This window comes from Sebastes fasciatus, chromosome 17, assembly GCF_043250625.1.
Source record: "Sebastes fasciatus isolate fSebFas1 chromosome 17, fSebFas1.pri, whole genome shotgun sequence".
Classification (NCBI taxonomy): Eukaryota; Metazoa; Chordata; class Actinopteri; order Perciformes; family Sebastidae; genus Sebastes; species Sebastes fasciatus.
The window spans coordinates 8,070,716-8,086,159 of NC_133811.1; the positions used below are offsets into that span (position 1 = coordinate 8,070,716).

The 15,444-nt window shown below is 39.5% G+C and overlaps 1 protein-coding gene across 2 annotated transcripts in view; it reads right to left on the minus strand.

The window, feature by feature from the left end:
* Positions 1-303: 303 nt before the first annotated feature.
* Positions 304-15,444, minus strand: part of trappc9 (trafficking protein particle complex subunit 9) — a 243,960-nt gene continuing 228,819 nt past the window's right edge. For both annotated transcript variants that reach the window (XM_074614135.1, XM_074614133.1), the window contains 2 exons: positions 2,442-2,665; positions 304-1,153 (listed from right to left, as the gene is read on the minus strand). In XM_074614135.1, the coding sequence (XP_074470236.1) occupies positions 974-1,153; positions 2,442-2,665 (404 nt within the window). In that variant the 3' untranslated portion in view covers positions 304-973. The remainder of the gene's footprint in view (positions 1,154-2,441; positions 2,666-15,444) is intronic.

Consider the following 15,444-nt stretch of genomic DNA (forward strand, 5'->3'; position numbering starts at 1 on the left):
GTATCACTTACATATGCAAGATTGTAAAAAAAATGTGATTTTGATTATATATCAGTTTGACATTCACATGCCTCTATCCCTGACGGACTAAGTAAAGATGATACCTACCTCCTTAAGATCTTGCTGGCAGCAAGTAAGAAGGCAATTACAAAATACTGGTTTCAGTATAACACATACCTCTTCTGGAACTCCCAAAAGAATTGGGAGAAAAATGGTCCCTGAAAAATGGTACTTGGTATTCATCCAATGAGACAGATCTTTTATAATCATTATATGTACCATGTGCAATGTTTTATTTTAAATTTTTTTGTTTTTATATTTGCCTTAATTTACTGCTCAGTGCATGACCTCATGTGTTTTGTTTTTTCTTATTTGTTTTTTGCTCACTGTTCTTATAATGTGAAAAATTGAATTGAATATATACAGTATATATTCTGTATATATATTCTATATATATATATACATAGAATATATATATATATATATATATGTATATATATATATAGGGTAAGCCAATCAGAGGCAAAGTAGGACGTTGATGCCTTCAGGAAAGAACAAAATCACGTCCAGCTCAGTTCCGTCAGAGATCAGTACAGTTTGCTATCGGTCAATGGTGTGAATTCATGTGTCAAACTTAAACTCAACGCGAAAGCACAATGCAAATTTACTTCAACTATAAAACTATTAACTGATTTAGGTCCGAGCCTTTAAAATGTGTTCAGAAAGAAAGAGAAACGGCTTGTTTCTAATCAACCCAAAACAGCCAACTGTAAAGATGTTAGCTGTATCATTAGCTAGATAGCAACGTACACACTGACAGTGTGCAGGAGTGTGTATATTCAAATAATGTAACCTTTAACAAAGTTATATTTACATGTGATTGGATTCATAAGAATATTGTATTTACAGAGAACATCAGCAACAAAACCCTTCATCTTTCACTCAGAGCTAAAATGATGATGCCACCAGCCGCTCAGGCCCCGGCCTGTAGCGGAGCATCCAGGGCTCGGATGTGGACACTGGGCAGAGTGAACCAGGCTAAAGGAAGCTCTCGTCCAGCACTGTCGTCCTGGAACTTGATGTTAAGGTAGAAATCTCCAGTGTAGAGGAAGAGCAGGGCTCCCACACAGACAGAGTTTTCTTTGGGTTTAACCTGGTGATGGCAAAGACAGACAGAATCATTAGCAGTAGTTTCATAATGAATCTGGCACACTGTCAGCCAGAGCGAAGCCAACAGGGGAGTAGGTTTGAAGCCGACTGCGGCTTTCATGAAAAGGTACCGACAAGTGCAGCGTTTCCTCCTTCAGTGGAGAACAATTCCCCAAATGAAGTTGTTTTGCACATTCAGGAATATGGGGAATTCATTCATGCTTTCATTGGCTTTTTAGACTACAAGCTCTTTGTTCTGGCATCAACCAAGCCGCTTTTAATCGCTTCCAGCTTGTTCAACATTCAGGAGTGATAATGTGTCACAGACAAAGGATCCCTTCTCTGATAAGGGTCTTTTTTAATTCAAAGATTGTGGTTTTAGCCTATTTGTTAAGCATGCTATAGTATAGCTTTTTTTTTATTATGCCTGCTGGACAGTCACTGGTTTCATTTCAAGTCACAATTTACAGTGACTTGAAACATGCTTGAGTTATGTAATCCATCAAAGCAAAAGTCATGTCTGCCTCTACAGTTCCCTGAGGTACATTAATGTGTGTTGCCTGTACTGCAATAAAACACAATGTTATTATGATTTGGACAAAAAAAAAAAAGCAGCCATGATTACATAACTCAAGCAAAACATAAATCTCAGCTAGTATGTGGAAGGAAGGGGAAAGAAAAAACTAATTTACACATTTAAAACATGATGTGCTTTTATGATCTTGTTCTTTTTTTTTTGTTATGCTTTTACAACATGGTGTTTCAAATTCATCAGTAATATCAAAAATAAATGGTTTGGTTTCGGCTTAATTGTGTATGTGCTGTTGAAGCATAAAAGCCTAATTATTGCTATTACTAATGGTGGTAATAATGCGGCAACATTTGAAGTCTCTCTATTCTATCTATTTTGCACAATATTACTTTTTCTATTTTAGTTTACTTATTTTACTAAATTTATCTTACTCTAATTGCTATTGTGTTAGGCATTGGTGTTAGTATTACTCCTTATACACTTTATATTTTTACTCCTGTTTCTATTCTTATGTTGTTGTAATTTACTTTTCTATCTTACAGTATCTTAGCATTTATGAGCAGTATTTAAACATGCTTTATTACTCACTATAATGTAGTTATAAGCAGATATAAGGGTTTATTAATGTATTTATCAACAACTATAACTCAACCCACAAGTAGTAATACTATAAAATATGTCTTCATAGGAGAAGTTATAATCGTTGACAAATACTGTACGCTTAAAATGACGCTATGACGTCAATCATGCCCCGACTGACCGTTTCGATGTAGAAGGTGTTGGAGCCGATGAAGGTGACCGCGTCCTCCAGATCGTAGTTCTGGACTCCGTTCTGGTAGTCCTGATAGGGCACCACAGTCAGAGCCAGGGGCCCCACTGAGTTCTTGCTCAGATTGGTCAGTTGTACCTCCAGGGTCACAGCTTCACCCGCTTTACAGTCGGCAATGACATCGCAGTCACATGGCTTCCCATTCACCAACACATCTGGAAACAGACCACACAAAGGAGAGGGGGGATTAGCGGGCCTGGAGGGGGGGGAGACGGCTCTTTTGTCTCACTCTTTTCTGAAGAAAATGGGACTCTGAAGAATTTGGCGGAAGCAATATTAAGACCTTTCAAACCAACGTTTAAATCTCGTGCTCGGCCGTTCACAGAATTCCCATCCAATCTCCATTTCATTTGTATTCATCAAAACCCGACCCCAACCGTTAATGGCCTATCATACTGTTTCTGGTGGAGGATCAATAGGCTTTGTTTGTCCTAAAATACATTTTATTGACATCAGTAGAGAGTGCTGGAGCTGTGGGTATTAAACTGAATTCCCTGCTGTTAATCTCATGCATGACTAATTTCTGTTAAGAAAGGACGAACGAGATTGTTGGAACAATCCCAACGTGCCTCACACACACCGCCCTGAAGTACATTTCTCTCTCTCTCCTCTCACGCTGCTATACCTCCCTCTCTCCTGTCACAACCAACCAAGAAACACTGAGTGAGTTCAATTCAATTCCCGCTAATGTGTGGCCAGTCACTCCTGATATGGCCCCTATTTGGCTAAGGTGCAGAGGGAGACACGATGATTTGTTTTGAACAACGAGCTCAGTGAACTGAGCTCCCGCAACGCTCCTGGCGGGATGAGGAGAGGACTGACTCCAAACATGGGGGATTCAGGGGCCGCCCGAAGAGATCACCCGAGTAATGACTCCCCCGAGAATATAACGGCGGCCTACAGTGTACACACACACACACACAAACAACACGCGCACAAAACCGGTTGTCATACGCTTTCTAGTGTCACGCCCGCAGCTGTGATAAACACTGTGAGTCAGAGCGGCTGAGCCTGCGTGACAGCCTGATGAAAGAGGCGAGCTGCGTTCGGTGCCGCTGGTGTGCCGATCTGTTGCGTACAGCGAGGGGTGGGGGGTGTGGTGGTGGGGGGGTCGATGGGGGGAGTATGAAGATAGACAGACCATCCAGCAGGAGGGAGGAGGGGGGGTTGTGGGCGGGCGGCTGAGGCCGTGCTGTCACAGTCAGAGTGAGAGAGCCCCGGGGAGGCTGGAGCTACAGGAGGGTGACATTCAGCTCCACGTCTGTATTAAAAACACACTTCACTCAACACAGACAAGCAGCAGCACTCACTCACGAGGGGCTCAGGGGAGCTTTCTCTTCTTTTTTTTTTAAAAGAAAAAATGTCTCTCTAGATTTGGAATGATGTATCAGGTTTGCCGCTACAGGTCTTTATCAAGACGTTCTTTTATTAGTCAGTACAGGTTGTTCTCCTCAGATTACATCCTGTACATTATTTATTATGTACTACTTTTTTATGACAGTATCGACTGAAATGTGTCTACAGAATTGAGTAATAAAAACGTTAGTTTTGTTTCAATGTTCTTTGATGAGACATTGTCTGACTTAAACGATAAATTTGCAAAAATATAAAAAAGTATAAAATCTGCAATGTTCTTATATGGCAAGACAGTGGACAAAAAACAACATTAAAAACTGTTAAGTTTGACTTCTTTTGTTAAAGGAACAGTGTGTAACATTTCGGGGGATCTATTAGCAAAAATGGAATCTAATATTTATAGCCATGTTTTCATTAGTGCATAATCATCTTAAAATAAGAACTGTGTTTTCGTTAGCTTAGAATGAGCCCTTCATATCTACAGAGGGAGCGGGTCCTCTTCACGGAGTCCTCCATGTTGCTCAGCCATGTTCCTACAGTAGCGCAGAACGGACAAACCAAACACTGGTTCTAGAGAGAGCCTTTCACATTTCTACGTTACCTAAAGGCCACCGTAGTTCTCCGACAGCTTGTTAAACTGCGGTAACGTGAGCCGCAGAGTGTAAAACCATGGTACCGCCAGCCGCTGTCTGACTTCCGTTGCTTCTAAAGTAGTATTAGTGTGGTAAGGATGGCCTCTGAGCGAGGAAAACGGCGTTACCACGGTTTTGCACTCAGCGGTTCACGTTACCGAGTGAGCGGAAGGGCATTCAGTTGGTTGCAATCTGCAACCACAGCACTAGATGCCGTTAAATCCTACACGCTGTCTTTAAACGTTTATATTCCTCAAAGTAAGCTATAGCAAAATCTTTTGAAGTCAGTACCAAAACTAAGGTATTATATTGATACAAGCATCAAAAATGAGATAACAATATTGTGATCGGATATTGAACAGAGTCCATGTAGGTATGCTGCTGTATACTGACATTCATCAAGTCAAATAAAACAAGAAATAAAGCAAATTATTTTTTAAAGAAGATCAGTCTCTGTAGTCATTATTTTTCATTTCATTAAAAACTCTATAAAGTGAATAAAATATTACATTAATTTATCATTTAGCATCGTTGAAAGAAGTGCAATATCATTTTTCATTTTGTCAAATAGCATCTAGACCCATTACAAATTGAGAATCTCATTTATATTTCAGTTCTAACTGGATAATCCTTGTTGCATTTTTCAATATTTGTGTAATTTCATGCATTGAAATCAATAGCAAAATGCTAGTAGCGGATCATCTTTTCAACTTTTTCACTGTGTAATTGAGATTCGCTGTTGGCTTTGACACAATCCAGATGTAAAAAAGGCAGCAAATAATTCAAAATTGAGAGACTCCAAATTGTCTTAAGTAGATTCAGCTTCTTTTTGCACAGGTGAAGCACAAGCTAATAGAATATGCTGATTGTTAGCAACTGATTGTGTTAACACCTGGCTGAGATCCAATCACAATGCAAGCCAGACCACCTGCAGACATAGTTTGGCTGATGCCATTGCATTCCTATAGACCACTTCACAGTTGATAAACCTAAACAATTCAAATGTGTCACAGTTTACTTCCTGTTGCAGTTTGGAGCTGCGTCCAAAATCGTATACTATGCACTATATGCGTACTATCGTTCAACATACTTTTGTGTGAATAAACAGTCGTATGTATCTTTTCAGACGCAGTGAGCAGTAATTTACGTCGTCACTTCCTGAGAACCTCCTTGCCGGTTGGAGAAGAGTAACCATGGTAACCTGTACCAACCTACTGTGACGAGAATGACAATTTGTGAGATTCAAAGTCTGAATTCATTTAAAATATATATTACGCCTAGCAAAGGGAAATCTCATACTTATGCTACCGTGGTGTCCAGCTTTTGAAATCTGTAATATTTCACTGGAAATAGTATGCAATTCACGTACTACTGGTTTCATGCTAAGGTTTCGGACATACTACATCTCACATACTGTTTTAGCGTACTAAATAGCATGTTAGTTTGGAATTTCGGACGCAACCTGCGTGAATGACATCCGCTGACAGGAAGTAAACATAGACCAAAGCTGTTGCCTAGCAATGCAATTCCGTTGAAACAGTCTATTGCAATGTATTCTGCATGCATTTACACCTGCAATCAATTGTGTTCTTCCTCACACTTGCACAAAGACTGTGTTTGGATAATATTGGTATTAGTCGGGTCGACTAACCACTTTGCCTTATCCAGTACGTAAGATAACTTTACAGAAGCTCTGTAATGAAGTCATAGTCTGAATACAGGCCTTTTACCTAATGTGTGAAAGGGTAAAGCATGTTGGGTTAGCCACGTGGCTGCATTAATAACCAGGGTTCCCTAAACTGTAGGTGATGAGATGACGTTTCAAGTGCTAATCTAGTTGTTTTGACATTTTTTGGTGTTGTGCAAACATCATGTAATTTATGTGCATATGGTAACATGGATTTTTGCTTTTACTGGAAGCCCTCTGGTGATGCTGCACTCAGACACCCATGCACACACACACACACACACACACACAAACACACATATATATGTACATACACATATAACACAAGCCTTTCATAGCCAGTGGCGCCGAGCCTATAGTGACACCTTAGCAAGTAGTTATATTTAGTTTGTTCAAAGTCTTGTTGCTAGGAGATGTGCAAATTATAGGTAGCCTACATTGGCTCTAAAACTGGAAATAAATTCTTTCACATTAAAGCGAACAAAAGAGAATGGTTAGTCTGTAATGAGCTGATGAACTCCCACACACACAAGCCTCAGTCACACACACCCACAGCCTGAACATTTGCTACTGAGTTTCTCTACTCTGCTCTGCTCTCCTGGTTTGTGTATCAGCGCCGAGGCAATCAACGGATTTAGATCACAAACATGTACGCCGAAAAACAAGCAGTGGGAAGAAACGATGGCACGCTCTGATGAGGAAAACTGTGTTAAAAAAAATACATGTAATTGTATATAAAAATAACAAAAGGATTATATTACAATTGTGGCAAATTAGCACTGATGAGAGATGACTGGCTAATATTCAAGTTTCAGACTACTCATCCATTACGTAACCCTCAAAACAAATAAACCAACCAAGAATGGAAGGTTTCTGATTGGTTTGCGGTTCTCTCGGGACTCTCAGCAAACATCTTTGCATGTCTCCAGAGAGGACGCTAAAAGGTCACGACAAAACACTGCTTTTTAAAAGCATCTTGTGTGTGTTTGCTGTTGTGCAGAGCTGAGTGCTGTAGTGCTACTGCTCTCTAGTTTACCTCCACAGTTCTCCTGGTAAATAGGTACTGTATGTCCAGGAATGTAGTGTCTCCAGAGGATGAGTAGGTGTAGGTTACATCCCTCAGGCTTACGGAGGGAAATAGTTTTTTTCTGAAATGTAATAATACAGTAATTAGGCCTGTATTTGTGGCCTACAAATGATCAAACAACATATAATAACAAACTTATCTGGTTTCTACATGAATGGAAACAGATAAAATATTTCTGCTGCCTGTTCTTGAGGTGTCTTTTAAAAACTAGTCAGTTAGAGAAAAGTCAGCTTGGCTGGTTTTCTATTAATGAAAGACCAGATAATCTCACATTTATTCAAATATTACAAAAGTGATACCTACGCTTGAAATTATTTAATATTCAAATTAGGGCTGTCAAAGTTAACACGATAATAACGCGTTAACGCAAATTCGTTTTAACGCCACTAATTTCTTTAACGCATTAGCGCAATCAATCTTTTGGAAGTTGTAGCAGGCTCAGTTTTAAAGCTAGAGTGAAGATACCGGCATCATTTGAAACTAGAAAACAAATCCATTGGTACCAACCATGTCATAGTAGTTTGTCGAGAAGGAGGTTAAATAACGCCCCAAATTTGCGCTAAATTTTGGCGAGGAAAAACCGCCATGGCCATTTTCAAAGCAGTCCCTTGACCTCTGACCTCAAGATATGTGAATGAAAATGGGTTTTATGGGTACCCACGAGTCTCCCCTTTACAGACATGCCCACTTTATGATAATCACATGCAGTTTGGGGCAAGTTTTGAACAGATAAAAAATTTGCGATTAACCGTGATTAAATATTTCAATCGATTGACAGCCCTGATTCAAATATCTTTTAAAGTTCAACTGAGAGCTTCCGACAATTCTGTACACCAACTGTCTGTCATTTACGCTCGATGATTGCCTAGCTACTTGTTAGCTACCAGCTAGCTACCTACTGTATTAGCTACCTGTTAGCTATCTGACGTGAGGTGGTCATACGTACTGTAATAAGAGACTCACCCCTCTGCTTGTCTTCCATGAGCATCAGAAAGACCAGAGCCCAACTCCTTATTTTTTTCCAAACTTCAAAAATGATACAAAATGTGTTTCTTCTTACACAAAATGAACAGCTGACTAAATGTGCTGCATATAAACAGTTGCTTAACATCCCAGCTGCACATTGTTTAGAGGAACACTGGCTATGCTGATGTTTGCTGATGTTGCTGCTTTGACACCTGAATTTCCCTCCGGGGATTAATAAAGGTTCATCTTATCTTATCTTATGATCTTATATCTTATGACGATGAAATGAATAGAGAAGTTTCTTCCCAGTCTGATGATATTAGCTGGAGGGAGGAGGAAAAGGGAGGGAAAGCTGGAGAGGAGAATAGAAAATGAAGAGGTAAGTGAGTTGCAGAGGAGCAGTTTGGCACGTTAGAAGAATTGTAGATAAAAGAGGGCAGAAAATCAGCAAGAAAGATGGCCGAGGACTTGGAGGGATAAATATCATTGCGACAAAGTACTGCTCCAACAAGTGCTGCACGAGCAACAGGTTCATCACAGGGTGAGTGTGGACTTGGGACTCCACAGTCAGCACATTTTCAATGCATTGATTTGTTGCAATGGGTTCATTAATAAACTGTAAGGAATAAGAGGAATTGATGTGTTTGTTAATGTCCTGTCCTCGCTAACTTGCAGGTACAGCACTTTACAACATGTTACATAACACGTGTTGCTGGGTTTGGCTTTCACGTTAGCACGCACAGCTCTCTGCCCAGATGCTGATGCTGCTGGAGTCTGCAGAGGCAAAAGCGCTGCGGCAGGCGTCGCCACAGCAACCAGGAGAGAAACAGAGCGCGAGAGAGACGACACCTCCCTCCTGTATGAGTATGAAAGCCACAGATCAAACTACAGCTCGGAGATTAAACAAGCCTTCTCCGCCCCTCTCTCCGTATCGCTGTCACCCCGTGAAGATAAAGATGACGGCCGCCACTCGGAGATTTGTCAGTGTTTACAAGATTACGGCGTGCTTCACGCCGGGCGTAGATTCAGCTCATTAAGATTCACTCACAAATGTTGTGTAGCACGAGGAGAAAAGCGGACAAATCACATACAAGCAAATACAGATGTTCCATCACACCTCATGTAGAATGACATTTCTGAAATGTGTGTAGGAAATGCTCATTAAACAAAGGAGGCGTTACTCTGTTGCTGCAGAACTGATTACATCACCAATATGGTAGTAGTGTGCATAGTAGTGCAGCATGTTTGTGTGTGTGTGAAGAGAAAGCAATAGTTAAAAGAAGAGAAATAAAGGCTTTTAAGCAAGTGTGCCAAAAAAAATATTGTTGCATATTTTACGCTGGCACATTAGAAGGTGAATGAAATAATTATATAATTAAAAATATCTATTTTACTTAAATATAGTAGAAATTTCTTTGTGGCCAATGGTTAAATATATTTGGTAGATATAAAAAGAAATGGAGAAGTTACGCCCACAGAGACACAATTATCTTCCAAAAAACTAAAAACTAAATATTTCCAAAAAAAAAGAATAATAAAATAAAGTGAATAAATCACACCTCACTACAACTACTCCAAAAGAGAAAAAGAAGGATAATGCCTTTGAGGATAAAGGAAAGGAGTTAAAACAAGAAAAAAAAGTCTACACACACCTACATATTAAAAAGAAAAGAAAATTCTGACTCCGCAAAAAGAAAAGAAAAGAAAAAGGGAGGAGGAGAGACACATTGATCAATACCAATGTATTAAAATGAGAAAGAACATTCTGCCAATTGTTTTACTTTAATCATGATGCACCTACAGTAAGGCTTCAATATTAGATCAATGAGCTGCATTCTTGTAGCTCCAAAGGCAAAATATTTAGAAAGGCTGATGATCAATCTGCAGTATAGATCTTTTATATTCTTTTTACTTATTTAAACAGGTAAGTTCCACTGGACACCTGACCAAGACGGCAGCATTAAAAGTTGCAGACAAAACAGTATAAAACCAGACAAGAAGGAGTAAAGTTGGCAAAGTTCTGATAAACCTGAGAATTGAGTTATTTATCAATTCTTCAATTTCAATTAAGACTATTCCAAGTAGCAAACATGGAGGATTCTTTCCCATCTTTGTCAGTCCATTATGGACAGACAGCAGATATTATTTCATGTGATCTGAGTACTAATTAATGGTAGTAGGACTGCAACTAATGACTATTCTCACAATCAATTAATGTGCTGATTATTTTCAAGATTAAACAATTATAAAATGACAGAAAATAATGAAAAATACTCATCCTTGTTTCTTTAAATGTCTTATTTCGTCCAAAACCCAAAGATATTCTGTTCAACATGACATAAAACAGAGTAAATCAGGAAATCTTCATATTTGAGAGGCTGAAAACAGCACTTTCTGCCATTTTTGCATGCAAAAATTACTTTAACGATTAATCGATTATTAGAATAGTTGGTGATAATTTGTCTGTCAATCGACTAAATTGAATTGTTGCAGCTCTAGATGGTAGTTTGCCCAAAATGGCTTCATAAATAAAAATATACCAATGACTCAATCAGCGTGTGGATGAAGATGGCTTGCCAACGCCGGAACACAAAGCACAATAGTGTGATTTTAATTTGGTTTAATTTGGTCCAAATTTAAATGTGAAATGATAAATTGAGTCTAATATGTGGAGACAGTGGCCGTGTTTCCATTCATGTATTTTTTATGCACATTTTGAAGTATCGCATTAGAAAAGCTGTACGGAAACGGTAAAATTTGAAAAAATAGAAAAAAAGTTGATGCGCTAAATGGATTTTGGAAAGGCCTTTGCCAAATACATTCTGACGTAGCAAATATTTAACTCGCATGACTGATCAGCTGTTTCTCATGTCGGCGTTTTCTCGGATATTCCCGTAACATGTAAATCTTTTTCTTCATCTCCGGACAGCATGAAACATGGCAAATACTAGCTGACATGAAAGAACAATTACAACTTGCCCAACTAAAACAAATTCCTGAAGACCTCTCTCCATTTTTCTCTTGTTGGCGACTTGTTTTGTTTCCAGTCTGCAACCTTGACTTCTTCTTCAACTCTCTTTACTGGCAGATTACAGCCATGTGTAGCCTATAGCGCCAGCTTCTGACTATCTACGAAGTAGCCGAGTTTATTCGCTCCAAACCAGTTGATGGAAACGCGCCTATTTCGCATTTCTTTTTGTGCGTCATTTCAAAAGTTTGCTTAAAATTCGCCTGACAATTGAATGGAAACAGATATTGACAGTTTTAAATGAGGCGTTTGGAAGATGTTTCAAATTCTTCAAATGTTAATACTTAAGACTTTAAACTCAAATTTTAAATATAGCTCCATTGGCCATGAAGATCCAAACGCACGGACAGATGTGGTTGTTTTGATTATCTAAAATGTATCTAGTTTTCCAAATTTGCATTTCTTTTTTGTGATATTTCAACATTCTGCTTAATATTTGCTTGACAGATTAATAGAAACATGACTAGTATGATGATGAATCCATATACTTTTTGTATATGGATTCATCATCGCATCAACATCTAAAAAAGTGTCTTCTCCTTGCAACAAAAGACAACCAGGACAATATTTTCATCCCATAAAAATAGGACTGTTTCCATTGATAGAATAAAACCACATGATTAAAGTAGTTCTCCAGGTTAACCGTGCTCCAGTAGTAGTGTCTCTTCCTCCAAGATGAACATTAAACAAAGAGCTGTGCTTCAGCCCAGGTGACCAGGTCATCAGGGTTTAACAGCTCATCCCGACCAGCGCCCACTATCCAGGCAGGGTCATTGATGAATGCTCCGTTGGAGCCGGAGGATGTGCTTTAAAAGGTTGAGGTGTGCTGCAGTAAGTCTAAAAATAACCTGCCGGCCTCTGATATCCCCCTAAGCCATCTGCCCCTTTCATAATTATCCCCATAACAACCACTCACTTGATATCTGTTGTCTTTTCCTTCAACAAACGTTTAAAAGATTCCATCTGCTTTAACAAAAAGAAGCCAGGGACGTGTTTGGATATTCTCTCACTCACTTGAGGCAACATTTCCACATTTATCAGCTCAGCCCAGGAGCCCTATACATATTGAAATGTAGAGTTTGGACTGCTCTGTGGCAACATATGCAGTCTAATAGATTGGTGATATAAACCAACCATACATTTGCAGATGAAACTTCTCCCATTGCTGCATCTTTCTAAAAATGAGTAATCGCCGTCCATCTGTGCCTCTCTTTGGAATCCAACACAGATGAATTATTTCACTGTTAGCAGGACATATTTAAGAAGCTTCACCCCCTAACAAGCAGACCTGCTCCGGTGCTATAATTTCAATCAGCAGCAAGCAGCAGCCTGTGGCAGAAAGATTGGGGGTTATGTCGCAGCAACAGTTTATAAGCTCGGTAGACTAATATTGGCTCATCTCCACACAGGACTCCTAACTGAGCCGCTTCCAGTCAGAGTGTACACACTCATCGCTGCTCTGCGAGCATCATGACCACGGGAGCAGCGGCATTACTCATCCGAACATTCAACACCGCTTTCATTCCTCACTGCTGGCTACGTGACTTATGTTTACTCAAATAATCCTTCTCTCTCCCCTTTTTTCACCTTTCATTTTACCGCTCTATTCTCCTCTTCAAGAACAGGAGTGTACTCGGCTGGCTCACTGTTTGGATGGTGGTGCCCAAGGTTATCATTGTTTAGCATCCTTATCCTCCACTCCCAGCCGCACTCAACTAGGCTTTTTTAAAAGCAGGCGGAATACTGTGAGGATGCAGGGATTAAGATGCTTACACACACTTATTGAGGCGTTCAACAATGCAATTTATTGTCACATTGCAGACTACGGCAAGTGGGAATAAGAGAGCACTCTGTGGGGCTCGAAAGCGGAATCACAATAGATCTGAAGAGACTCTTGTATCAGTAAGAATAGGAACATAATGAATGAATACATATAAAGGCTCACACAATGACCAAATCTGGGTGAACTGTCTGAATCTCTCTCATTTTGAATGTAAAGCCTAATTTAGACGATCACTGTCGGGGAGGTCTATAAATATCAAGAGGTGTCTCAGAGATGTGTTGCAAGCTGCCAACAGCAACAGATCTATTCTCTATGTTCGTACTACTAGATACCTAGTTGGCTTTATTTATTGTTCAAAGGGGAAGTCTTCCCCTCAGGTTTGGTACAAAACATGAAACGCTACACAACAATCATAAAACAGCGAATACACAAACAACAAAAGACATGGAGGTGGTGGCATCAGTATGCTTCAAACTAAGTGCTTGTTGGATCGTCAAACAGCATCTGAAACGCACTCCAACCCACCTTTCCGACGTCGGAATTGCTTCTGACAATCTTTGTCAATTTCTAAAGCGACATACTTGCAAACCCTCATGATTTTCCCGAGAGACTCACGTTTTTTATTGCCTTCACCTGGATTCCTCCCGGGGTCACAATTCTCCCGTATTTCTCCCAATTTGGCAAATTTTCACACTTTTTTTTTCCCTTTTCGTTATCTTAACCTGTTTCTGGCACTATACAGCGTGTATAATCTCTACAGTTTCGACCCGAATGACAATACAACTACACCAAATGACAGCAGTCTATACTCGCAACACAGCGCAGTTTGAGCTCATGTTTGAGTGGCCCTCGCCACTGAGTTCAGCGCACATCACCGCCTGCGGCGCCCAAATTTGAGTTCAGAGCGCAGTGGTGCCGTTGGCCGCGTTGTGTCTGAAAGGGCCTTCAGTGAGTGAGAGAAACGGAGAAAGAAATGGAGAGTGCTAACTGAAAGAAATACTCAAGCAGGGGAACAAAATGAAGAAAAATATTAGAGTATGCTAGAGATTCACACTTCAAATTATTACATTTTCTTTCCTGAAAATTAAAGGCAAAATTTAAAGTTTACCATAAAAATGCTGTTGCAGTGTACTTATTATTTTTCTGTTTTTCATTCTTTTAAAGACACCAGAATGCAGGAAACAAAGTCTTTGAAACTCTGATTTTTCTAAGGTTGGACCCCCACAGACCTTTGGACCCTATTTTTATGGTCTCAAGGTCGGCAAGTATGTGAACCGACAGTCCGACAAGCACGCCTGCTCTACACAGTGAAGTGACCGGGTGTGTGAAAGGAAAAACGTAGCAGTTAAAAGTAGCAATGAAACTTCTCTCTCAAGCTTTATTTTTGTTATGCTTCACACTACTTCCGTCACTTTTTGGGATTACAAACGAATACAAAATGATAAATTATTTGAGGAGAGACCAACTGGAGACGTGCATCGTTATGCAGACGACACGTCTTCGTACATACTACGTTGTACATACTACGTCTTATAAACAAATTAATTTCAAGCATACCAAGGACTTAATGGCCGTACTATGTACTGAGCCTGTACCAGCCTGTGCTATCGATACACAAGGCAAGAGTCATCCAAGGTTTCATGCTGTTAAAGCCACATCCAACCCCTACCATCAGCTTGTCACAACAGACATCAAGGTTTCACAAGTTGTAGAATGGTGTCTCCTCCATGTCGGTGTTGGACTGTGCTTTTAGTTACATGGTATTTACATAATTATGTACACAATTTACAGCTTCCTGTTTCTGTAGTTGAATGGGTCTAGATGTTCTCTTCTGCGTAGGATTGGGGCTAAAAGCACTTTATGAATGAAAGTAAATAAAGTCTGAATCCAGCATCAAGTTTGCTTATTAAATCAGAATCCTTTTGAATGCCTCATTCACATTACTAAGGGTTTTTTTTTTCTTTCTTTTACTAATAAATATGTTAAACAAGTAAGTACAACTCAAAAGTTGATTTTCAAAGTACTAAAACTCTATATTCAAAAGAATGAATACCTCATTCAGCATCTGAGTTTAGCATGCTAAAATAACCTAATTAGTACTAAACACAAAGTACAGCTGGGGGCTGATAGGAATGTCATTAGTTTTGCAGGTATTTGATCAAAAACTAGTATTGGATTAATTCAATTGTGGATGAAAAGTTAAATAATGATCAAAGAAAGAACAATTCACACCAGGGGGAACATGCATGCCTGTACAAGTAAATTTCATGGCAATTCATCCAATCGTTGAGATAATTCAGTCTGGACCAAAGTGGTGGACCAACCAACCAACTGACCTACATTCATAGAGCCACTGGTTTCCAAAAAGTCTCCACCAGAACCCAACCCTACTTGT